At 33.3% G+C, this 26449-nt stretch overlaps 6 protein-coding genes across 7 annotated transcripts; 4 read left to right on the top strand and 2 right to left on the bottom strand.

Annotated features, from left to right (window-relative positions):
• Positions 1-490: 490 nt before the first annotated feature.
• LOC106443326 (WD repeat-containing protein 25-like) lies at positions 491-2193 on the bottom strand. The gene is made up of 3 exons (XM_013884898.3): positions 1812-2193; positions 1594-1740; positions 491-1503 (listed from the first exon to the last, which is right to left on the bottom strand). Exons 1-3 carry the CDS (start codon positions 2131-2133, stop codon positions 647-649), a joined length of 1326 nt encoding a protein of 441 aa, XP_013740352.1. The 5' UTR covers positions 2134-2193; the 3' UTR covers positions 491-646.
• Positions 2194-4430: 2237 nt separating this feature from the next.
• LOC106437266 (organelle RRM domain-containing protein 2, mitochondrial) lies at positions 4431-5867 on the top strand. The gene is made up of 4 exons (XM_013878177.3): positions 4431-4748; positions 5220-5288; positions 5362-5468; positions 5593-5867. The coding sequence occupies exons 1-4, from the start codon at positions 4565-4567 to the stop codon at positions 5692-5694; spliced, it is 462 nt and encodes a 153-aa protein (XP_013733631.1). The 5' UTR covers positions 4431-4564; the 3' UTR covers positions 5695-5867.
• Positions 5868-11225: 5358 nt separating this feature from the next.
• Positions 11226-12115, top strand: BNAANNG41220D. Its single transcript, XM_013884899.3, has 2 exons — positions 11226-11703; positions 11886-12115. Exons 1-2 carry the CDS (start codon positions 11384-11386, stop codon positions 11941-11943), a joined length of 378 nt encoding a protein of 125 aa, XP_013740353.1. The 5' UTR covers positions 11226-11383; the 3' UTR covers positions 11944-12115.
• A 4918-nt stretch (positions 12116-17033) lies between these two features.
• LOC106437275 (calcium/calmodulin-regulated receptor-like kinase 1) lies at positions 17034-20190 on the top strand. Of its 2 annotated transcripts, none has more exons than XM_013878187.3 (8): positions 17034-17245; positions 17753-18128; positions 18432-18585; positions 18776-18902; positions 19050-19135; positions 19213-19284; positions 19368-19571; positions 19657-20190. In XM_013878187.3, the coding sequence occupies exons 2-8, from the start codon at positions 17800-17802 to the stop codon at positions 19996-19998; spliced, it is 1314 nt and encodes a 437-aa protein (XP_013733641.1). In that variant the 5' UTR covers positions 17034-17245; positions 17753-17799; the 3' UTR covers positions 19999-20190. The 2 variants fall into 2 exon arrangements, with proteins under 2 accessions (XP_013733641.1, XP_048629482.1); XM_048773525.1 differs by lacking the exon at positions 17034-17245 and adding an exon at positions 17511-17526.
• Positions 20191-20254: 64 nt separating this feature from the next.
• On the top strand, positions 20255-20941 carry LOC106441622 (50S ribosomal protein L24, chloroplastic-like). The gene is made up of 2 exons (XM_013883420.2): positions 20255-20461; positions 20532-20941. The coding sequence occupies exons 1-2, from the start codon at positions 20288-20290 to the stop codon at positions 20742-20744; spliced, it is 387 nt and encodes a 128-aa protein (XP_013738874.2). The 5' UTR covers positions 20255-20287; the 3' UTR covers positions 20745-20941.
• Positions 20833-25267, bottom strand: LOC106443329 (ankyrin repeat-containing protein BDA1-like). The gene is made up of 3 exons (XM_013884900.3): positions 24883-25267; positions 23823-24106; positions 20833-21721 (listed from the first exon to the last, which is right to left on the bottom strand). Exons 1-3 carry the CDS (start codon positions 25193-25195, stop codon positions 20987-20989), a joined length of 1332 nt encoding a protein of 443 aa, XP_013740354.1. The 5' UTR covers positions 25196-25267; the 3' UTR covers positions 20833-20986.
• Between the last annotated feature and the right edge of the window lie 1182 nt (positions 25268-26449).

The raw sequence follows: 26449 nt of genomic DNA, 5'->3' as shown, positions 1-26449 counted from the left end.
TGTGAAAGTATTCCTTCAATTTTAAGATCTTATATTTATTTATTTTTTGAAAAAAAAAAAAGATCTTATATTTATTCATGAATGTATCCCTAAATTCAAATTGAGAAAATATTATACACAGGTTTTCTTAAATTCAAATTTAGTGAGATATCATATATATATATATATTCTGGAATGTTTTTCGTAAATTTTTATTTAAAAGAAATTAAAGAACAAATTTTTGGAATTTTTTTTTGAAATTAAACAATATAAAAATTTCTTTTGAAAAGAATTTTCAAAAAAAAAAAAAAAAAGATTCAAATTTTTTCGTTCAAAAAGTATTTATTGAAATGTCTATTTATTTTTTATTCATCATAAAGATGAAATACAGTTGTTATTTAACTCTTTAATGAAATTTATTTAACCATTTTGATTTTTAAGTACTATTTTGTGATAAATACGCTATCATGGGATTTTTATCTTGTTTTTATTCAATTCTAAATTTCAAAGGTTAACATTAGAAGTTGTAATATAATATATCTCACGTAATTAGTAATTTATCCTCCAACATCAATGAGTAACAGTCTCACAAGATCCACAATAAGAACACAACTCCTACTACCATGAACTTTTTCTGATTGGTACTAACCACTGTGTGGACATAAGATTACTCAAAAACAGAGACCTGTCCGTCCCAGCTACAACACGCGATCACGTTAGGCAGTACAGGGTGGTATGCAACATCCACGCAGGGATGTTCATAAGCCTTGAGCTTCTTAATGAGCTCAGTGGATTTGTATCCGAATACGTATATAAAACCATCAGATGAGCCAGAGACCAAGGTTTCTCCATCAGGGCTGAAGTTGCATTTGATTGGGAAACCTGCGACCCAGTGACCTTCGTACCTCTTGTATTTGTTGAGCTTGAAAGGCGGGTTTGCCGAGAAGATCGCTGTGTAGTTCCCGTGCGATTGGGCGATGAAGACTGAGTCTCGCGGGTGGTGTTTGATGCAAGGGCATGTGTACGCTTCTGCATAGACCTGGTTAGATAGAGGAACCTCTCTCGAAACATCCCAAACTATAACAGCATTCTCGCTTATATTCCTGCCTGAAACGTCACTCGAAGAGACGAACCGCTTCCCACCAGGCATAAACTCAACGTCAAGAATCGGACCAAGATCTTTAACGTACTCATGCACAACTTTGTTACTCCTAATGTCCCATAACCTAAGACTGCCCTTGAGCCCTCCCGAAAGAAACAGGTTGGCATTGTCTGGATGGAACTTAACAACTCCGACAACCTGATCCTCCTTGAAAGCTTGCGTCTCCACCCCTTTCTCAACATCAAACAGCCTCGACGTGCAGTCATATCCACACGAAAGTAGAGAGAGTCCTTGCTTGGACCACTTCACATCTTTGACCGGGCCATTGTGATGGAGAAAGGAACGTACTTTCTTCTCACCGCTGCTCCACACATTCCAGACGTAGACAGCACCATCTAGCCCCGCTGAAGCAAGAAGGTGAACTGCAAAACAACTCTAACGAACAAATGAATGAGGCAAGAGATACAACTTGTATCACTCATAAAGTTTGAAACTTTGGGACAAGAACATACCATGACTTGTTGACCAATCAATAGAAGTTACAGCCTTTGTATGACCGGTTAACGAAACCGACATTCTACTCGGCATACCGGTTCGAAAAGAGGATCCTTTCGATAGAACATGACGAGGCACTTGTGAATCAGAGATGCTCCCGAGAACTGGAGATTTTGAGAAAGGTTAATACTTTATTAGCAGAAAGATAACGGAGATTAACAGTGAGGGTACGTACCAGTAGGAGAGTTAACGGAGGGTTTCTGAATTTGAGTAGGAGGAGCAGTTGAAAGAGAGGCTAGAAGGGAACGCTCTCTCTTGGAAACGTACCGACCTGGGAATGTGATCGGGATTGTTGAGGAGCTGGTTTGAGGATCGGAGTAAGAACTGTATGGTGGATTCGGTTTACGTATTGGTTTGTACTGTCGCTCCTCCGGTTCGGGGTATGGGCGCTTTGAAGGAAGAGACGGTGTGGCGGTTTTAGATGTTAACCGGTTATCGGTAACCGGTTCAGGTTCGTCGTCGGAGTCATTGGCGTATGAGTTGCGTAAGAGATCCATCGGAGGACTCTGATTTAGACAACAGAAGAGGTGTTTGTAGATCGGAATGTAGTGTTCGGTTTTGGCGGAGAACTAAGGTGAAGCTGAAGCTATTAGTGGGCTTTATTTTGGGCCATAAGATGGCCTAAAATGTATTTATAAAATCGGAACTATTATCAAGTATGGCCCAAGACTCTCTGTTCTTTAATGGACATTGTAAAATAGAAAGATGCGTCTTTGAAATGTTAATCTACCATGACATTGTTTGGTATGCGAAAGATTTGGAGGCAAGAATATAATGGAGTTTTGATTTGTAAAGTTGAAGAAGATGGGAGAAGAGTGCAAATCAAAAGCTCTATTTTTCTTTGAAGGTTCTAGTTGTGGTGACATTTGTTTCTCCTTTCTTCTGCTGATGTACACATTTATTTTACTTCCTTCTGCCAGAAACTAGAAATGTAACTGTAAAAAGAATAACATTTGTTTGGTAGACAATTATTCATTTTATTAATTTCCTACAAGATAATCAAATTGAACAGTAAAGATACAATTTTGAGTAGATAAGCTAATAGAAAATTAAGTTTGTAGAGAAATCAGAAGATTATTTATTATTATTTTGGAAAACTAATTAAAAGATTATTTTTTACTAGGGTCGGCCCGTCCTACGGGCGGGATAGTTAATTTAATATTCACTAAATGCTCGAGTTGAAATTTGTTTTAAGATTCAAGAATTTGGTTATATGTTATGTCTTACTTATTAGTATGCGCTGGTATAGTTGTTTTTCGATTATTCTTGCTTTGGTATTGTATCAAATTAACTAATTGTCCAACTCATAATTATAGATGTACAAATATGGATTTGTGATAAAGTTTGATGACAAGACTGTTTTTTTTTAATTCTTATTCATAGCGGAGTGTGCATGTGTCAGAAAGAGGCCTATAACAACTTTTATGTTTTTGTGTATGGATTTTAAATATATATTATTTTGTATAATGCATACTTGCTCTACAACATTTGCTTGTAGACTAAAAAAAATGTTTTCTATATTTTTAAAAGAGAAAATATTTAGTCTAGAATATAACATGCACATATGTATTGACTATATATAGAAGTTGGGTGTTATTTTAAAATGACATATGTATAGAAATTTTTCAACCATTACTTCACTCGCACAAAACATTTATAACTGTAAATACCTTTTTTTAAAAGCAAAACTAATAAAAGCGTGTACAACAAATGTATTTTGATATATATTATATGCATCAAGTTATAAAGGTTGGAAACATTGCAAAACTGTTTGGAGCAAAGTTTTTAACTTCACGATCTTCATCTTGACGTCAGTTCAGTGTCGGCCCTGGCCACAAGCAGAAGAAGCATGGGCTTCCAGCTGACACGATAATAAGTATTTTCGCGGCCACATAATTATAAAAAGTGACTTTAGCCTAGTGGTTCTAAGAGAAATTACCAGTGTTAGAGGTGCTGGGTTCAATTACCCTTAACTGCATTCATTTATTTTGGCCCTAAATATAAAATGGGACACGTGTCACTCCCAGAACGCACAATTTGATGACGTGGCTTCACGGGAGAGAGGCGAACATTTCTTTATATATATAGATTATTTTGGAACACTAATCAAAAGATTATTAATTTAGGCCTTCTTTACAGTTGTTAAGTTCATTGATCTATCATCTAGGGCAAATCTCTAAAATAGCACATTTCTAAGTTTATGTCACAAAAATAGCCCTCAAAAACTAAAATGACCAAAATAATATTTTATCTTTTGAAAAATTTAAACTTTTTTTATTTTTTAAATTTTGAAATCTTATCCCCAAAACTCCACTCCCCAACTCTAAACCCTAAAACCTAAACTCTAAACCCTAAACCTTAGACTCTAAACCCTAAACCCTAAATCCTAAACTCCACCCCTTAACTCTAAACTCTAATGTCTAAATTAATTTACCATTGGGATATAAGTACAAATTTATCTCTTTTGATAAAACATTAAGTGCTATTTTAGTCATTTTTATTCTTAGAGACTATATTTGTGACAAAAACATTTTTAGTGCTATCCTAATCATTTTCTCTATCATCTATGTCAACATCTTTTTGTCCCAAAATTCAAGTAATTTACTTCAAACAAAAAGAAAAGCACATTTTACTACCTTTCACCTACCGTGACTCCACGGTAAATTGATATAGGTAAAAAGTAAAAACTATGTTTCTGAAAGCTTTTACTTTGGAGTTACCATGGTAATTTTTGAACTGCTGGTAGCTGCAGGGGTACAATTGTCATTTCGTGTTTGTCTTTTTAGGTCGTCTCTCTCTGCATAAACCCATTGTTCGCAGAATCTCAATCGATCGGCTTTTCGTTAGGGTTTTAGCTCTCAAAGTTAAAACCTTTGTTTTCCTCAAATCAGAGGAGAAGATCAATACGCCGATCGATCAATTGTTTCCATGGCGATGGCTATGAGACTTTCTGCGATAGCGAGAGCGGCTACGGAAATGGCTGCGGCTCCGGTTGGATTGAGACGTCTCTTCTGCTCGAACGCTACAAACTTTTCATTCCTCTCTCCACAGGCTAATTCCGAAACTCCGGCTCGTCCTCAGGCGGATCCCAGCACCAATCTCTTCGTCTCCGGTAACAAACGCATCTTTCTATCTTCTCATTTTCATTTCTGGGCTTTTGAGGGTTTATCTTCGCTCGTAGCTAACTGGTGCTTAAAATCATTTGTATTGATTACATGGACAAAGGTGAATTCTTTTTAACTAACCCCTGCTTGGTTTTACAATTGAGAGCTTTATATATGTCGGAAGAAACATTTATGGTTTCTCAATTGGAATAGTGAAAGTGAGCTTCTTTGCTGTTCCTTCTTGATCAATGATCACTGTGTCTTAGCTGTATGATTCTATGTGTATCAGATGCTTCTAGCTTTTTAAAGGTCTTGTTTTTGTCATTTTCAAATCTGGTTACTATCTTTGTGTGGAACTAGAGTCATGTTCTGTTCTGATGCTCTGTCTCAGTTTCCTCAAGCTTCGTTTATCTTTATATATGAAGCTGAATATCTTTGAATCTAAAGGTTTCTTTTTGTTCCATCTGTTTTTTTTTCAGGGCTTAGTAAGCGCACCACTTCTGAAGGTCTTAGGACAGCTTTTGCTCAGTTTGGAGAAGTTGCTGATGGTAATATTAAACTTCCTTTATTATGAACATTTATCCGCGAACAGAGAACTAACTGTCAGATTGGTTTATGCAGCCAAGGTTGTCACAGACAGAGTCTCGGGATATTCAAAAGGGTTTGGATTTGTTCGATATGCCACCTTAGAAGATTCTGCCAAAGGCATAGCTGGAATGGATGGCAAGGTAAATCTATAATATTCATTTTAATCTTAAAACCCATTTTCTCATATACAAAATGTCTAATCGAAATCTATTATTATATGTACTAACATCTGGGGCTAATTCTCTCCTCTTTGTTTCTCTGCAGTTTCTTGACGGGTGGGTCATATTTGCAGAGTATGCAAGACCAAGAGAACCATATCGACCTCAGAACAACATGCCTCCTTCTCCATATGGTAACCGCTACTGAAGCAAAGACCGTTGCTGAAATCTTTGGGGACGAATCTTTATCAGTGTTGTGCGTCATTCTATTATCTACTATGATTGAACTGTCTTTTAGTAGCGTCTTGTGCCTTGAGAAGTTCAGAAACTTTATATTATATTTTTGAGTAATAACCCAAAGAATCTCATTTACAAGACAAATATTAAGTGTGTAATCTCTCTGAGGAAGAGATGCCAATCTTAAGCATACATGGTGTAGGTCTGAAAAACTAACTTGTACGTCTCGTTTTGGTTATTTGTGGTTTCGATTGGCAAGATGCACGTAGATAGATTCTTTTGAATTGATCTATGCATAACCAGAATGAATTGAGATTGGTTGCTCATCATCGAAACTTCAGATCCGGTTTGGGCTGTTGATTTTTGATTAATGTACCTACCATACGTACCATAATATCTTTTAATAGATTAATTTTGCTTTAATTTATAATGTTTTTTGAAATAAAAATTTATAATTGTGAACCTAAGGACTTTGAACCCCAATCTGCTTGAACATTTCATGTAACCCAATGGGTCCCTAGCCACTAGCCAATCACCAACACACAATCTGTTGAGCATCTTGAGATGATTGAACACTTTCATTATGCAACCAATTATGATATGGGAATGTCATTATTGGGCCACAACAAAACACCATTGAGTTCTCAAATCTTAGCGTGGAGTGATCTAGAATCTACACGAACATTTTCATAACATGGGGACCGAACAAATAAAAACAGAAAAAATATCAAAATACTAATGGCTTATATAACTTTATGCAATAAATGTCACAAAGACAATAGAGGAAACAAAACAAAAGAGATACCGTTCATACTATGACATTCCTCCACTGTCCCAATTACGTTTGCTGCGACAGTTCCCTCTTTCTCATGCAACCAATTCTGTTTTACAAACAAGACCCATTACTCTCTCCCTCTTTTATCAATTATAATTTTTTTGGAGTTTGCTTAGCTTATAATGGTGATAATGATATGTTTTATTGTTTGATTGTCTAGTTCTTGGACGCAAATATTAGTTATAATCATGAGGATATCGACCGCAACGTGTAGAAGGGCTTTTGTCTCCGACTATTAAGTTTAAGGAATTAGCCACGTCAAATTTAACTGCATCAGGATACTAAATGCGATTCTTTCAAGTCGGATAACGTTTGTAATCAAGTTCTTTTACGTCGATGATGATCTTATCATTCTATTGGATAAACGTAATGATAACCAGATAATATACCTTGAGAAAATTCGTCAAATTAACTCTTGTTTCTTCTTAAGGTTGTTATTTTAGTCGATGGTGTGGGTTAGGATAGGATCATATGTATGTATTAATATTCGATCAAAACATCTTACAATTACAATGGCACGTGATACATACTAGGTATTACCTCGCGAGTAGCAACATAACTAACAGATTAAACTCCAGTGTTCATGAATATGTTACTATAAAGTTGTCGTATTAATAAGAAAACGAGAGCATGCATATTTGTACTATTTTAATTTGTACAAGCAAATTAACAGGAGAGGAGTCATCGTCGCTTTTGTTGCATCGCATGTGTGAATACTTCAAACGTGGCAGCATTTTGGATATGTCGTCCTGTGTCGTTAAATTAGGATTTAAATGGATTTGTTTTCGTTTCATGAATTAGCCTACGTTTGCCGCTTCATGTTCTATATGGCTAGGAGATATGAATCTGGTCTATTCATTTAATGTAGTTCTTATCTACAGGAACATAAGTATAATTTATAAACTTAAGTTCTTGCAATATAAGGTTTTCTCATGGCCACATATTATTTACACATGCATTTTATTAGTAGACAGATCGTATCATATCACAAATATTATGTAGTTGAGAGAGCAAATTTAATGTCAGAAGGAAAAAATGACAATGATATTGAATTTGAAGGATTTTAGCTAGTAATATAATACTAGATCAAGCATAATATAGCTTGGTTTATATTTAATTCAGTATATATCCCTAAGATTTAAGCCACCATGTGATACCGTATATTCTTTCAACAAAACAATCGATTTCATAACTCATATGGTATGAGAGACGACTCTATTTTATCCTCAGCTAATTTGCGGTAGAGGTGGTCACTATAAATAATCCCATTTTAAAACATTTTGGTATAAATGTATAAACACTGATGGTATCTTTTAGTATTTCAGAACTTCATATGGAAACAATCATAACGCCACTGATTATGTAATTTAGCAAGAAACAATTACACCCAAGGTTACTTTCTGACTTTTTATAACACTATAAGACACTTATAATTACTAGAGCAGTTTTTCACTATTTTCCACGAGAAATCACACATGTGGAACATACAAAATTCCAAAACTAACCTTTTTTTTTTCAAATAGTATACCATAGTTCTATTATAACAAAATTTAAAACATTTTGTTAACTGAGAAAATATAGTAGGTCCCACTCTCTTTTCTTCATCCAGATTTGCTTTTTCAGATTTCTTTTCCAACATAATTCACTTCAAATTATTATCTATGTTGTTCGATCTATTTTTTGAGATGTACCAAGATGCTGGTCTGATGATGGTGATGATGGTTAAATGGTGACATAGACGACAGTGGGAGAACATAGATGACGGCGGAGACGTTGGCTGACATCGACGACGACGTAGATGACATAGCAAAAGTGTTGGTTTTTCAATTGTTTGAAGGTTTGTTAATGATGGTCATAGACTCGTGGGACAAAGGTTTGTTCAGTTCTATAATTACATCCACCCATTTCCTCATCTGTACTTCCATCGTCAACACCATAACCGTCACAGCACCGCCGTAACCGACGCGAGCTCTCCTTCACCCCTTTCTTGATAGTTATCCATGAATCATCATCTCCATATGGTGGAGAATTTGGACACTCCGACACCATGAATAAAAGCTTTGACGCTTTTGTAAGTTCTTTTTCTTTTCTTATGTTGAGGGATTGAGTGAAAGCCTGCTTAAAAATATTATTTTAGTCATGACATTGGTGTACACATGGATATCGTAAGTTGTGGATATTACAAACCGGTGTACATGTGGATACGTACACGTGGATAATGAGGTCTATGTGTACACATGGACATTAATGTTGGCCATACATATGTTGCAATATGCAAATACAAGAACAAGATCTAAAAAATAAATATAAAATGTTGATAAAAACATTCCTAAACACATTTACATAGTCATAGCACAAAATAGTAGCATAGACAAATTTCTGAAATAATGCAACCAATGCATTTGTCTAAAACAAGTTTTTTCTCTCTGATTGCACTAACTTAATAGAGAAGGAGGAAAATTAGTTGCTTAATCCTATTTAGAATGGAAAGATTTGTAAAGCATATGTACGGTCAGTGGGAGGGTTTGTGAAACATATGTACATTTGTTTAGTGTACATATGAGTCTTTAATTGTGGTTGTACATATTTTTGTAGTTTTGTTTTGTATCAGCTTGGCTTGTACGCTCATTTTCTATATATATATATATATATATACAAAATAAAAGTAAAAAGAAGATGAAACCAGACATATTGATGAAGCTTCTTCAGTACAATAGGATGATCAAGCCTTCTCGTTACAATAATTGCTCTAGCCTTCTCATTAGGATGATCAAGCCTTCTCATTATGGTCAAAGATAATCATATACTAGTTAACCAAAAGAAATCACATCATTCAGGTTTTTAAACAAGATTTATATGTACAATAAGATTACTATCCATATGTACACTGTTTATTTATTGTCAGAGTGTACACATTTATAACCTGAAACAAGTTTTTTTCTCTGATTGCACTAACCTAATAGAGAAAGATAAATATTAGTTGCTTAAATCCTATTTAGAATGGAAAGGTTTATAAATCATATGTACGGTCAGTGGGAGGGTTTGTGAAACATATGTACATTTGTTTAGTGTACATATGTACATGTGTTTAATTGTGGTTGTACATATTTTTGTAGTTTTGCTTTGTATCAGCTTGGCTTGTACGCTCATTTTCTATATATATATAAATATACAAAATAAAAGTAAAGAGAAGAGGAAACCAGACATTGATCAAGCTTCTAACTTCAGTACATTAGGATGATCAAGCCTTCTTGTTACAATGATTGATCTAGCCTTCTCGTTAGGATGATCAAGCCTTCTCATTATAGTCAAAGATAATCATATACTAGTTAACCAAAAGAAATCACATCATTCAGGTTATTAAACAAGATTTATATGTACAGTAAGATTACTATCCATATGTACACTGTTTATTTGCTGTCAGAGTGTACACATTTATAATATCCACAAACTAAAGCGTCACGAAAAGTTAAACTGAGACAAAATAGTGTTCATCGACCGGTCCAAAGATCCCATTGCCTTCTCTTCTGCAGACACACCTATCTCGTTGCTCAAATCAGATTTCAGTGGCTTTGTAACTGCCAACAATCGGCTGAACCATCAAAGCTATCATCTCCTCTGTTTCTGAGATGAATCTCCACCATGTTAATGCAACAGATGAATCTGCCACTGAGATTCTTCTTCTCCACCGTCTCCAGCATCATCTTCACATCCAACCTTCCTCTCAAGTTACCATGTATAACAAAACCATGATCAGATTTTAACAAAAGTGAAACATGAGTCATTATTAACTCATGTTTAGTTTTTCAATTTGAGTTTGACGAGAATTCTTTCAAATTAACAACAAAAAGCTGTAGAAATTACAGATGAGAACCTCACCTAGCAAGATAACACCAGCAAGACTTATAGTTCTCAAAGAAACTATAAATCTGTGTTGTTAACTTGTTGTTATCTCTTAGCAAAACCTCTTCCATACTAAAGAATTTCTTCTTGTCTTGTGTCAATTGGTTCCATATTACTTTAGACAACACATCTGGGCAACATCAAACCTAAGACTCTATAAAACTCAACCTTTTGTATAGATTATTAAAGCCTCAAGCTTCTCGCCGGAAAAAAGTTTGACGTTTAGTTTGACATATCTGAAAAATTGAGAGAGAGAGAGAGAAAGAGAGAGAGAGAGAGAGAGAGAGAGAGAGAGAGAGAGAGAGAGAGAGAGAGAGAGAGAGAGAGAGAGAGAGAGAGAGAGAGAGAGAGAGAGAGAGAGAGAGAGAGAGAGAGAGAGAGAGAGAGAGAGAGAGAGAGAGAGAGAGAGAGAGATTTTACCAATTTAAAATTAAACATATTTTAAAACCCACCAAAAAAATAACAAGTGAGGAAACAGAAAAAAAAAATAAAGCCAAAGTTCAGGTTCCTACAGTTGGAAGTTTATTGGTGTAATTAACCACCTAAAAGTACCTCAGTAGCTATAAGTGTCCTAGAGTGACAATAAAAACTTAAAAGTGACCTGCAAGGTTAATAACTATAAGACCACCTCTCGATTTCAGTGTGAAACCAGTTATGGTTTTAAAGAAAAGGTGGCAGGGGCAGTTTAGTAATAATGCCATACATGTTCACGTAATCAAGCGAGTCATGACTTCTGACTTGCTTCTATAAATTGCATCTGTCCGGAAGGGGAACACCACTCCAGTAACCTTCTCAAACATTTTCTTATAAATATCTCTAATCATTCCAAAATATTAGACACTTTTACGATTAGATTCAGATTTAAATTAAAAATAATAATAAAAAGGGAAGAAAAGGGTTCAGGTGAGGAGTGGTGTAGGGCATGAAATTCTTACTGGAGCTCGTCGTGCCTTGCTTTGGTTCGCAGCAGTTCCACCACTCCGCCGCAACCGTGGATGATTCCATTTCAGGCGAAACGCAGTCGCTAATGAAACAGCGAAGGCGGCGGAAACGCGTCAGAGTTGCGGGCCAACCGGGACAAGAGTGGAGACCGTCCCTCAGTGTGATCTCCGAGCACAAGCCGGCGATAACTGAGAAATCGGAAGAAGAGAGGAAATCCCCTCGGAAAAGTGAAGTCAGCGGCGGAGACTCCTCGTACCGATCCGGTGGTAGTCATGTTCGTTTCAGCAGTGACGGTTTGGGGTAAAACACACAATTCTTGAACTTTTGATTCGTTATTTAGGAATGAATATTATGAATTGTTTTACAAAATTATTTATCGAAAATATTCAAAAAAAATTCACATGATACTTTTGTTTTAGTTAAGGTTATAGTTTTCATGATTATATAGTTTTGACATTCTTTTTTTTGGATGGATTTTGCAGGAGTAATGATTTTGAACCAGTAATTCCGACATTCTCACCGACCCCGTTTATGTTTTGAGATTCACTTTCTTCGTAAAGTTTGTTTATGTATATAAATATTATGTATATATATATTTGATATTAACTAGTAACTGCCACCGATATATAAGCATATATCAATAAATATGTTTGTTGATGAAAAAAAAAGTTTGTTTATCAATGTTGAATGTTAAGTTTATCTGCTTACCCTACTCAGCACGTAGAGCAACCAAAATGGGTATCTAAAGAAAGTTTTATGTGAAAATACTGCTCAATACGTGGTTGAAATCCAGTTTCCCCCAACAACATCATCCATCGTTTCTATCTCTTGAGCCATATTTAAAGCTCACATTAGATTATACCAAAGATAGCTTCTAAATATGGTTCAAAACTTGACTTCTAAACTTTCCCAGCTCTTTGTCTTTTTCATATTTTTCTGTTTTGACAAAACATGGAGAAATTTTGGAAAGAAAAAACCTCATTTTATCATTTCGGTACTATCATACCTATGTTATTGTCTCAAAAGCGCAACCTAACACCCGGAAACGGACGAGCAAGATGACATTAGTTAAGTTCGCCTCCAATTAATGGTCAGGTTACCTACTAATGGTAGCCAAATATCCAACAAAGATGGCGTTCTCTGGAAAACAGTGACCACTGACCACGGAACTAACCGTATGGTGAACAAACGCCCCTTTCATTATGATATATGTACACTCAGCATCAAAATTTGTATTAGGCTTTGAGTATTTGAAGGTTCAAATTCTCTGATAGTCACAGACGAATAGTCTGTTGAACGAATTTTTATGTGGCCTGATTATGGGCCGCGACCAATCGCCATAGCCCATTAAATCTCCAATCTTATTTCTGAATTCCGAATATGTATGTGCTCGGGTGCGGGAAAAGTGCCAATTTCGACCCCAACTATTTCAGTTGTGCCAAATACGACCCAAACAATTGATCAGTGCCAAATACGACCTCAACTCAATTATAATTCGAAAAAACTACCCAAACTTCTTAAAATGTGCTTAGATCTACATTGACTCTAACAGAAGTTAGCCAATCGTTAACAAGATAAAACGACGTCGTTTTGATATACGAGGAAAAGTGCCAATTTCGACCCCAACACTCTCAGTCGTGCCAAATAGGACCCGAACAAATGGGCAGTGCCAAAACCGGCCTCAACTTAAGTATAATTTAAGAAAAACTACCTGAACTTCTTAAAATGTGCATAAATCTACATTGACTCTAACAGAAGTTAGTCAACCGTTAACAAGATAAGAAGACGTCGTTCATATATACATATATATATATATATATATATATATATATATATATATATCTATTTTTTTTAAAAAAATATGTTCATTCCGAAACTCAAACCATGTTGTGATACCCTTTTAAATGGGCACACTAACAACTAGATAAAAGTAACTTTTTAAAATACTATTACAAATTTGAAATTATATAAACTACTATTATTCTTCATCTTATCCAATTAAAAATTTTGGTGACAATTGTTTCTGATTTATATAAATACATTAACACGTTTTTCTTATTTATCATATCTTTAATAAAATTATATCTTACTAAAATATAAATAATAAAATATTTATTATTATACGATCTTAAATATGCTTAAAACTTTCGAATTTATTTATACAATTTTCTTATATAAATTATTTTTAATTTTTAAAATTAAGTGGGAATTTTTTTAGTTTTCAAAGTTGATATTATATATTTTGATATTTTGTTCAAAAATGTTAAGAGGCCTTTTACCTTTCTTTCACTAAGATATGTTGTACAAAATATTAGACAAATTAAACAATAACTAAAATGTATAAAGCAATCACCAAATTTTTAAATTGGATAAGATGAAGAAGAATAGTAGTTTATATAATGGAGAATTTCAATTTGTAATAATATTTCAAAAAATTATTTTAGTCTAGTTGTTAGTGTGCCCCTTTAAAAGGATATCCCAGCACGGATTTGAATCCCAAAATGAACATATTTTTTTAAGAAAATAGTCAAAATACATATATCAAAACAACGTCGTCTTATCTTTGTTAAAGGTTGATTAACTTCTGTTAGAGTTAATGTAGATTTAGACACGTTTAAAAAAAAAATGGGTAATTTTTCTTAAAATATAATTGAGTTGAGGTCGTTTTTGGCACTGACCATTTGTTCGGGTCTTATTTGGCACGACTGAGAGTGTTGGGGTCGAAATTGGCACTTTTCCTCGTATATCAAAACGACATCGTTTTATTTTTTAACGGTTGACTAACTTCTGTTAGAGTCAATGTAGATTTAGGCACGTTTTAAGAAGTTCGGGTAGTTTTTTTGAATTATAGTTGAGTTGAGGTCGTATTTGGCACTGATCAATTGTTCGGGTCGTATTTGGCACGACTGAAATAGTTGGGGTCGAAATTGGCACTTTTCCCGCTCGGGTTCTTCATTGGACGTCAATCTGGTTGATTGTTGCCTCAAAAACTACTATGTAAAATTGTCATGATTCACATGTAGACTTGTACCTTAACCGAACTCAGATTCTTAAATCCTAAAATATTTGTGCATTACGAAGGCCTTAACGCGTTTTTTTCATCTTTAATCACATTTAGTCTTATATCACCTTTTCTCTCTAATCAATAAAAAATCCAAATTTGGGTGTATCTACGTATATGTATACGACTATGTAAATATATATAGATGGAGACATGCGAACATGGGGCTGTAGCGTGCACGTGGAGAAGTCATGTCTTGCTTAATGATCCTACGACCATGTAACAAGCAAACTTTGAATTTGAGGAATATTTGCTCTCTAAGTTATCAAATTCATCTCATCCTCTCAAATTCAAGAGACAAATTAAAGGAGTTTTGGATCTAGATATATATAGAAAATATAATCAAAGAAGAGAAATTATCGGATCTTGTGTTGCGCCCACTCTATCCTCCGCGCCAACATGATAACTAATAACATCAAATCTAAGCAAAGAAACATTATAATTTTGATTAAACTAACAATATTTTTATATTTTATTTTTTTATTTTTGGTAAAAATAAACTATACTAACAATATATAATTAGTGTAGTATGTACCAATGATCTCTCTTGCACCATATCGTAACAATAGATAAAGTGGTCAAATACATTAACATGGAGGATCTGCACGTGTTCTCTTGGTTGTCTTGGCATAAGCCACTCTGTGTAATCCAAGAAAGTGCATTATAAAGTTTAACGTCTAAATTTCAGTTCAAATGACAAATCCTACCGTTTATTTAGAGTTAAAGCACTTTTCTAACTCTTTCATTATTTTGGGTGAAATTGTAGACAAGAAAGAAAGAAATATCTTTAACTCCTTTAAATTTGAAAATTGCATCATTGAAGCTTAAGAAATTTCTTTTTATGACAATCTTTTTATGTACGAGAATGTTTCGTGTCGTGTGCCTGTGGGCATTATATTTGGTTGTCCAAGTATATATTAGAATTACTTGCGGCAGTACTTCCGGGATTTTATCTTCTTTCTATTCATCTTCTTGCTCAAACAAAGTAAATAATATTTTACTAAATTTTCGAATTAATTAATAAATCTCGATATAATATCAGAAGAACTGAAACAAGTTAACATATTTCAGTTTGGTATCAAGGAATTGTTAGAATGGTGGTGGAGGAATAAACAAGAAAATCATATTGTCCTTTTGAATTGGTTTCATTATATTTTCTGTCTTCAGCAACATTTTTAGTTGAACAAATTATTTATGTCGCTTTGGATGAAAATGAACTATAACTAATAATCCTGAATGTGAGATTAGGTGAGTTTTAGGTGAACATATTGTAACTGCTTGCAACTGGATATAGAGGTATATATAGTTTCACATTTTATCTTCTCACCTATTAACTTCCAAACTCTCAACTGCATTCATAAGATAAACTGGATATTTGGATAAAATAGTTTCTGTCATCAATCCTTGACATAATTAACTTTACTAAAATTTAACTTCATATGTGAAATTCGGATGAGTTGGTGAGATTATATGATCACGATGATAATGGATTTGGATAAATGAGGTAACAAACGTTTGACAACTAGCATAAAAAGCATATAAATTATATGGAGAGTAGGTTAAATTTAGATTTATTTTCTTTGTGGTGTTGTCTTTCGCTTTTTTTTTATAAGACTCCCTCTGTACTTAATCATTTATGTTTTAATTTGTTTCATACATATTAAAAAAATACATGGTTTTGTTTCTAATTTTTGGTTTTATTTTTAATTAATTTTGTGTTGTATTTGTTTACAATAAAATTCTTATATTTTAATTTTTATATAAATTAAAAAAATTATCAGCTGAAATTTATAACATTAATTTAAAAAAAAATAGAATATCAAAATCTAAGAACATCAATCATTTAAATACGTCGACAAAAAAAACCATTTAAATACAAATAGATTATGTCGAAAAGAATGTAAATAAGAAAAAGAACGTGAGGGTATAAAAAGTATATTAGATCGCGATGCAGATAATTAGAACCGTGGAAGTTAATCCCGGGAAACAAAAAGTCCACTGCGACGGAGAATGTACGATCCCAAAAGATAAATGCATCCAATCATGATAAGCATAGCCATTTTCGTGGGACCCATGAAACGCCCACGACAGAAACATAAATTTCATTTTTCCATCATTATATTAATTTTATATACGCTTTCTTTTCTTCCACAGAGATATTTTATCAATCCGACACACTTATGAAACCACAACATCCTTTTTTTACACATTTTCACAATGTAATTGTAATTGTCGGAGTGTCAATAGTCAAAAAATGGTAGAAAATATTTATTTTATTAGTTAAATACCATAAGAATCATGTTGGTACTCTTGCAAATCCACACCTAAAAAAGAAAAACTAGCCAGATCAAACAACATCGAAATTAATCCCCAAGGTTTCATAATAAATATACTCAAATCTTGTACAATAAAAACAATAGTTAAAAAGGAAACAAATTCATAAAAACAAAACTTTCCCGTTTCGTTCGTTTAAGTTTGAAGCAGACGTTGCGAAAGTGTATTTTTGAAAAAAAAGTAAAGAAAAATGGTAATCTTTTCTTTTACACATTACAAAAAAGAAGAAAAGAAAAAATTGCCATTTGTAATAGTTTGCTTGAAGTAGAACCTCTCTACCTCTCTCTCTCTGTCTTTTTCTCTCTCACTCTCTCTCTTGAGGGATTCTTTTCTCTACAATCAAAGCAAAGCTCTAGAAATTTTCCTCTCTCTCTTTCTCTTCAAACTTTTCCAAGCCTCCTAAATCGAAAATGCACCAGTTTTCTACAACTTTACATATATCCACAGGTAAATCCACATCTCCTTTGTTCTGTATTGTGTAGTAGTAGTAGTAGTAGGTGAGATTTTCCTTGGGTATTATTCTGTCGTCGTTATCAAAAGTTGCGCGACTCTCCAGATTCATTTCATTTCCTCTCTGCTCTCTGTTTTCTCTTTGTTTCCTAAACTAAGTATAACCATTTTTACTAAGAAACTTTCAACTTTCCGAAGCTGAATTTCGCAAAAGAAGTCAAATCTGACCTCTGATCTTCTCGAAACCTCATTAAATATTTATCTTCTTCTTGGGAGGGGTATTAATATTTATTTATTTATTTTATTTTATAATTATATGATTGAAGATACGAATTGATTCACGCTGAATCCGTGATTATGAATTTTCACCGCAAGCTTTCGTTGAAGAGTTGATTTGTCAACGCCTTAGCTAATTATTTTCTTTTTTTATTTAGTTGTCGTTCTCCTCTTCCTCTCACATTCTCCCATTAAACATATCTGCTTCGTCCTCATTTTTGTTTACAGAGGCGTTTACAAGAGCTTGAGGCTTTAATTACATTTCTGATAAAAAGATGGAAGGAGAGTCGTTTGGTTTGATCGTTGGGATCTCACTCGGTGTGGTGATTGGTGTGCTCTTAGCTATTTCAGCATTCTTCTGTTTTAGGTACCATAGAAAGACTTCTCAGATTGTCAACAGTGGCGGCGGTGGCTCAAGCAGAAGAAGTGCGACGCTTCCCATCAGAGAGAACGGTGCTAACTCTTGCAACATTATGTCTGATTCCACTCTTGGTCCTGATTCGCCTGTCAGATCCTCCAGCAATGGGAGGTCTGGTTGGCTTGATGGGTTTAGTAAGAAGACAAGTGTCATCTCTGCTTCTGGCATTTTGGAATATTCTTACAGGTTTGTGTCTCTGTGTTTCCTCTGCAATGTCTTTTTTTTGTTTGTTTATTGTCTCTTTGCTGTTAAAAGATTTTACATTTATTGGAATGTATAATGTTTTTAGAGTGTTTGGTTTGTTTTTATGTTAAATGTTGACTGATATGATCATACATCTTGCATTCTTGGTTTAACTGTCTTTTGACTGATAAAGATTAGACCTTTTCTTGTAAGGAGATATATGGATCTTGTTTTACACTGTTTAGTTGGTTCAATCTTGACGGATTTATGATGATATATTTTGATTCTTTTGGTGGGTTGACTCAGGGATTTGCAGAAAGCAACATGCAATTTCACGTCTTTGATAGGCCAAGGAGCATTTGGACCTGTCTTCAAAGCTCAAATGTCCACCGGTGAGACCGTTGCTGTCAAAGTTCTCGCCACTGATTCTAAACAGGGTGAAAAAGAGTTTCAGACAGAGGTAAAAAAACATATATATTATCTATGAAATACGCTATGATGATTCTGTTGACATTCAAATCCTAAAGAATAAGTCTAAGAGACATGAGGAATCGTTGAAACGTGTCATTAGGAAAAGTTGAGTATGCCTCTATTGTCTTCTTCAGTTTATTTCTAAACTTGATCACTGGCATTATTCTTTTTTTTTTCAGGTTATGTTATTGGGAAGGTTGCATCACCGTAACCTAGTGAACTTGGTGGGCTATTGTGCAGAGAAAGGACAACACATGCTTATATATGTCTACATGAGTAAGGGAAGCTTGGCTTCTCACTTGTACAGTAAGCAACTTCTCAAGATCACATATTAATACGTTTGTTAGTAAATGAAGGCAATGTAGAACTATTTGCTGGTTTTGATTGAGTTCACTAATATGATGAGCTTTCATACAAATTTGAAACACACTATAATATGCTTTATTGATCCAGGTGAAAAACATGAACCGTTGAGCTGGGATTTGAGAGTATACATTGCTTTAGACGTGGCACGCGGTCTAGAGTATCTCCATGATGGGGTAAGCTAATTATATATTGCATCTCTTAAGAAACACAACTTGAAGAGCTATGTTATATTCAATTTTTCTTTTTCCAGGCTGTTCCTCCTGTAATCCACAGAGATATCAAATCTTCCAACATTTTGTTAGACCAATCCATGCGTGCTCGGGTAAATCATCTCTTCTTTGTCCCATTTGAGATCTCCTTTCCTCAAAGAAGCCCTCATTCTGATTGGCTTTTTGAACTTCACAGGTGGCTGACTTTGGCCTGTCTAGAGAGGAGATGGTAGACAAACATGCTGCCAACATCAGAGGAACGTTTGGTTATCTCGATCCAGAGTACATCTCCACAAGAACATTCACCAAGAAAAGCGATGTTTATGGATTTGGGGTTTTGCTTTTCGAGCTTATAGCTGCAAGAAACCCTCAACAAGGGCTAATGGAATACGTTGAGCTGGTAAAATATAAAAAAACTAACAAAACCAACACGATCCTTGAATCTTTGAAGAGTTAGATTTAAAGAAAACCTTTTGTTTTGATAGGCGGCGATGAATGCAGAGGAGAAGGTCGGGTGGGAAGAGATTGTGGATTCGAGATTAGATGGGAGATTTGATCTACAAGAAGTGAATGAAGTTGCGGCTTTTGCTTATAAATGCATCTCTCGTGCACCGAGGAAACGTCCCAACATGAGGGATGTTGTGCAGGTTTTGACTCGTGTCATTAAGGTGAGACATTCAAGAAAACGTCAGAAAAAATCTGCTTCGCCTTCTCCGCTTCCCCCTACGGTGGAGTCTGGTGGTGAGCAGACTGGAAATAGATCAGTTCGGTCGGAAAATCATAGGAGAGATAACTCCATGGACAGTACACTTGAAGACTATTGTTAAAACAAAATGTGTGTTTTAAGTTTCTTATTATTGTTTTTATTGAATTTTATTTATTTTTGGGTGGGCTTTAGGATGATTTGTAGATTTGGTTAGGAGGGAATCCACTGATGTTGATGGTAACTGAAATTTGGTTAACAGGAGCTTGTCTATATGTTTCTTTTGTGAATGAAAAAGTCTTGTTTTTTTGTAAAACGAGTAAAACGTTTTAAAAATTTAGAAACATGCAACTATGTGAGGAGCATAAGTATTTGAAAAATGCAAACCAAACAGTCTTCCAGCTCTGCACAAGATGCATGTCAAGTTTGGAGATACGGTCAAAGTTATATCTGGACGAGACAAGGGTAAAATCGGAGAAGTCACTAAGATCTTTACCCACAACAGTACAATTGTCATCAAAGATGTTAACCTCAAGACCAAACACATGAAGAGCCGTGAAGAGGGAGAGCCTGGCCAAATTCTTAAGGTCATGCTTAAGGCCAGTCCACTCAAATGACTCTTTCACTTTGTCTATTGGCCAAATTTGTGTTTTCTAGATCGAAGCGCCGATCCACAGCTCAAATGTGATGCTGCATTCTAAAGAAAAGGAAGTGGTAAGTCGGGTGGGTCACAAGGTCCTTGAAGATGGACATAAGGTAAGATATCTGATCTTAACTGGGGAACTTATCGACACCGTTGCGAAATGGAAGCAACTTAAGGAGGCAAAGGATAAAGAAACAACTCAAGCTGCAGTTGCCTCCGCATCTTAGCATCTTCCCTCTTCATGTTTTAAATCTCCCACATAAACACATTTTTGCTTCCTAAAAGTCAGCTTGGAATGATACTTAAACATGTGCCTTATTCAAAAGATAACAATCTTTACTAAGTATATATTTTACAAAGCAACCGAATATGCTTATAACAGTCAAAGTTTTACAACAAACATTTCGACCATGGTAAGATGCTTTGGATATTCAGCTCACATTTGGGATCTTGTTATAGTATAACTGGCCTAGAACATGGTTCCTAAGCCTTGGGAAATCAGATCGATTCTAGGTTTTGGTACTTTCTTCCGCGTAGTCCGCTTCCACTTCACGTAGAATACAAGTAGATAGATGAGAAATATGAATGCAACCATCAGATACATGAGTAAGAATATTGTAACGGTATACTTCAGGAACACTGAAATTGCATATGAACAGACGAGAGGCCCCGTTATGAAGATATACCACCAAATATATGCTCTGCCAACTGGTAAGAGTATGAATGTCAAGGCAATCGCCAAGAAAAAGGCCATGGTATTGAATCCCCATAGTAGCACGATCTTTAATATGTTATCATCATTGTAATCTTGCGCCCCATAATAGGCTCCTGGCGGTTGTGCCGCCGCCTCATACTTGTCATACTTGTCATCTTGCGGTTGTGCCGCAGTCTGATAAGTAGCTGTGATGATAAGGGCTGTTATTACAAGAAGAGAGTTCCTTGTTCCGTCTGACATGCGACTCCTGTAACGTGCCATTCCCGTAGTGCAATATTCCCAGAAAGTGACCGGTTTGCTTAGGAAAAGAGACGTTGTCTTAACCCTGGACAGAGACATCCCACTCTTACCACCCGATTTCTGTATAATGCTCTCCGTTTCTCTGTTCATGTGTGGCCCATTGACTCGCAAGGCATCAAGGGCTGTCATACCACTTTTGTTCTGGATGTTCCGGTTCAGTGGCATGCATTTTAAAAGCTGCTTTACTGCCTACATTTATATTGACATTCAAAGAATATGAGAGTGTGTGAATTTAATGTCTATCACTAATAGTTTAGCTTACATACCAAATCAATATGCTAGTATGATTACTGTGAATTATTAAGGATCTAAAAAATGATTATTTTTATGAGTTTAATATTACAAATCAATCACTTAAACAACTTAACAAAAATGCTATGCAATTACCTAATATGATTAAATATAGGACAATTCTCCTAAACAGACTATTTTCAAGTTTTGATCACAAATATAGACCATAAAAAGGAAATTGACCAAATTGTTTCATTTAATAAGTAAAATGATCCTAATACCCTAGATATATAAACAAAAATTAAAAAAATATTTTTTTAATAGTTTTAGATTATATGTTTTCAAATTCGAACTTTTTATAAATTTTTTTTGAACTTTTTTTTTGAAATTATTTTTTTTTATTTTTTTCAAATTTTCTTTTTGTAATTTGAAAATACTTTTTGAAACTATTTTTAAAATTTTTATTTTCAAATTTTTAATATTTATTTTTAATTTTATAAAAAAATTTAAACCTCAATCCCAAATCACCACCCCTTAACTGTAAACCCTAAGATTTGAATTATTTAACTCTAGGGGTATAAGTGTATATTTACCTTTTTAATGAAACATTTTGGTCATTTTGATCTTTAGAATCTATATTTGTGATAAAAAAAAAATTTAGTGTTATCCTAGGGTATTTCCCTTAAATATATATTACAATTAATGGTTTTGAATAATAAAGATTTGGCAACAATATATATATATATATATATTTAAATTTTATATTATTTAAATAAATTAAACAATTATATTCACCATATAATAAAATTTAAAATTTTCGTATATGCTATATTTTGAATTTTTGAAAACAAATTTAAATTGCTAAAATTGTTAAAAATCTCATATTTAAAAATTTGTGATCAATGGTTTAATGATCATAAAACTATATGAATAGAAATTCTCATTTAATAGTTATTCATATTAAAAATATATATTTTAATATTGTTTAAATTAAATTTTATACCATACAAAATAAATATTTTAGTTCTTAAAATTTCATTGAATAAGTATTACTTATTGAAAACGTAATATCTTAATACTTAAATTTACTTTGACTTTTAATACGATTATAAATTACTTAAATTATTGAAGACCACATTGAAATTTTTGTTTTTAGCAGTTTAAATGTTTTTATTATAGAAAATACAAATGATCATAAAATCATATGAATACGAAACCTTATTTAGTAGATAACCACATTAAAAATTATACTATATATAATAACATTTAAATTTAACTGTATACTCTATAACATGGATAAATATAATTTTTTTATTTATTTATCATAAAATTGTAAATAAAAAATGTGATTAATTTGATTTATGTGTTTGTGCCAATTTTATTATATATGTAATAGTTACTTGCTTCAATTCAATATATGTATATTTATTATTTTATAATATGTAAAAAATGCAAAATAAATAATAGTGTAGGTAAAAATATTTGTATATATGATATTAATTCCGCTCAAGGTACATATCTTAACCTAGTGTTTACACAAACAAACTTATTTAGTTATCTTATTAACGTGATTACAATAAGTCACTAACAATGTTTCCGCACTTTTTCCTATAATTACAACTTAGATGTTATGATCAATTAATTAGAATTACATCCTAGTTTTATTCTTTGATGTTACATGTTCATGTTCTTTTTTTACCCTACTACTTTATTTCTTCTTCATCTTTATATGACTATTTTATCTATTTTTTGTTATTGCTTAGTCTACAAATTTAAAAGAAACTATGTATATAAAAGACCTTTTTGAACAAATATATATATATATATAAAAGACTTTGTATATTGCTTTTTAATATTTGTAAAATAAACATAAATGGTAATAAAATATTTTCTATATTTTTATCAAAATTTTATATTTTTTAAATGATTAGTTATATATTAGTTTGTCGTATAGAAGAAAATACTGTTAAAAACTTTTTATTATTTTTATTTTGTTTACTGCATCAAAAAGTCAAGATACGGGCCCTGGAAAAGAGTTCAGAAAAGGGTAAGAACATGCCTGGTGGTTATTCTTATATGCCGCTAAGTGCAAGGCCGTGTTGCCTTCACGATCACGTTTGTTCAGGACTTGAATCTCGGTGGTTGAAGCATCACTTTTGCGAATTCTTTGCATCCACCCTCTGAGAACTTTGAGCTCTTCGTATCTATCATTTGTAACCGCAATGTGTAAAGCAGTTTCTCCATTTACATTTGCATCTCTGATACATTCAGGACATGCCAAGAGAAACTCTGTAAGAAGATCCACGTCCCCACTTTTTGCCACAAGATGCAATGGCGTCATACCTGTTCTTATGGGATATAACTAATTAAAATACTCGAGTACTTCATTAAGTACTAATAAATAAATAATTTGATGTTATATGTTTGAGAATTATTTTACTAATAGCATCTGCAATGATACATCAAAATGAGATAAAACATTAAAAATGAAAGAAGTCCCTCGGGGGGGCGGGGGGATTCAAATATGAATAATGTTATTGACACAACACTATTCAAAAATTTAATTTTATATTACTTTTTCATTTGCATAATAATTCCTAAAATTTTGACAAAACTTTAGTTTATGCATTAAAAATTCTATAAGAACATTACATTTTTATTTAATATGTAAACTTGAAAACATAACTATAAATAATAAGTTAATTAAATATTTAAATATAAAACTTCTAATTCAATAATGATATACAAATATATATATATATAACAAACAATAAAATTAAGAATACATAACTATTAACATAATAAAAATACCCAAAAAACTTAACACAACATAGAACTATTATTTTGTAATGTGATTATGTAATTTTATTATTTTACTAATGTAGTAAATATTTTACTTAAATAAAGTTAAAGTTTAGGTGAAACTTTAAATTATAAAATAGATGAGTATAATTTTAAATCTTATCAAGTAAAGAGTGTTATTAAAAATAAACAAGTAGCTGAAAAATAAATAGTATTAAGAATTGAGAGAGAAAAAAATAATGGAAACTATTGGAGATGGTGTAACCTAATAAAGAAAATTTCAAGAGGACAAACAAGAAATATTTTGAAGTAAATACCTCCTCTACCACGAATACGAACAATACTGGGATCAAACTTGACTAGCTCTAGTGCTAACTCAACTTGTTGGTATTCGACGGCAAGATGTAATGGAGTAAACCCATCTGCGTTTAGCTTCTTAGCAAAAGATGGCTTTAGAATCATCAGTTCCATCGCCAAATCTATCTTGCCAGTTGATGAAGCTTCATGGAGAGGTGTGTGCATGAAAGGTAAAATATCGACGTTCTGAAGAATACATGGGTCCTTTTGAATAAGAGAATATAAAGCATTGACGCTACCCGATTGAGCAACCCATTGCAATCTTGGATCCATACTTGCAAACAAAGAAAAAATATTTGAAAGGACCAATAATTCAGGAAGACACTAGGCGAAGCCTTGTCTTTTATAGAGTTTTTGGGGTATAGTAACATGATCTTTTCTGAGATATTAGTCTTTGACTTAGTCATCACCACTTAAATTTGCAATCAATCTGTGAGCCCCGCTAAGATGAAAAATGCTTACTGCGGTTCAAAGACGTAACCTTTCTGAGGATGAGTTTATTGACTTTCTCAATAATCCATTTGTTAAATAATTCTTGTCCGTTATCTGATTTCTTCACCGAATCATATTGATTTGTCCACATTTTATGTTTTTAGTTATGTAAATGTAATATGTATATGTATGGTTGTAAGAATCTTGAGCTCGCTCACTTGAGTTTTGCAAATGATGTAAATTTGATCTATCGAAAGCATAGTAGCAAAGGTCTCTGGATTAAAAATCAGTATGGAGAAATCAAAACAATCTACTATGCTGTCAACAGAACACCACCATACAAGCAGTGCAAACGCAATATCAGTTTGAAGCTGGTCAGTTACCAGTTAGATATCTCGGTCTACCATTACTGACTAGCGAATGGGAGCTCAGGACTACAAGCCCTTAATAGAGCAAATCAGAAGACGCATATATCAGTCTTTGGACTACCGTTTTTTGTCAATGTGAAAATTTTTCAATGCAAATTTAGTTTAAATATTAAAGTCCCAATAAGTTTTGAAATTGACATATTTATGTATTTTATATGGTATATAGTCTAATTTAATCGATATTATATATATATATTTATTTAATAAATATCTATTAAATGAAACTTCATACTCATACGATTTTATGATCATTTTTATTTTGTTGTAAGAAATATTTAAGTTATTGATCACAAAAATTTTAATGTGGGATTTTTTAACATTTTAATAATTTATAGTCGTTTTAAAAAATTCAAAATATAACATATAAGAAAAAATTTAACTTTTTATTATATTGTTAATGTGATTGTTTAATTTTTTTAATAATATAAAACTAGATAAAAAGAAGGGAGGATAAAAAAATTGTTATCAAATTTTAATTATTTACAATCATTAATTATCATATATATGTTGATCATATTGGAGTTTTGCCTTCACTATCCTCATCCGAACTCTTCATCTCCGAGTTGACAAACTCTCTAGCTTTGGTCAGAGCGTGTCCCATTTTGAGAACGGTCCCCGTCAAGCTATCAGCGTCCACGTCTTTTATAAAGTTTTTTTTGGATGGGTG

This window comes from Brassica napus, chromosome A3, assembly GCF_020379485.1.
Source record: "Brassica napus cultivar Da-Ae chromosome A3, Da-Ae, whole genome shotgun sequence".
Classification (NCBI taxonomy): Eukaryota; Viridiplantae; Streptophyta; class Magnoliopsida; order Brassicales; family Brassicaceae; genus Brassica; species Brassica napus.
The sequence above is the reverse complement of the archived record's forward strand: the minus strand, read 5'-3'. Positions and strand labels throughout refer to the sequence as shown.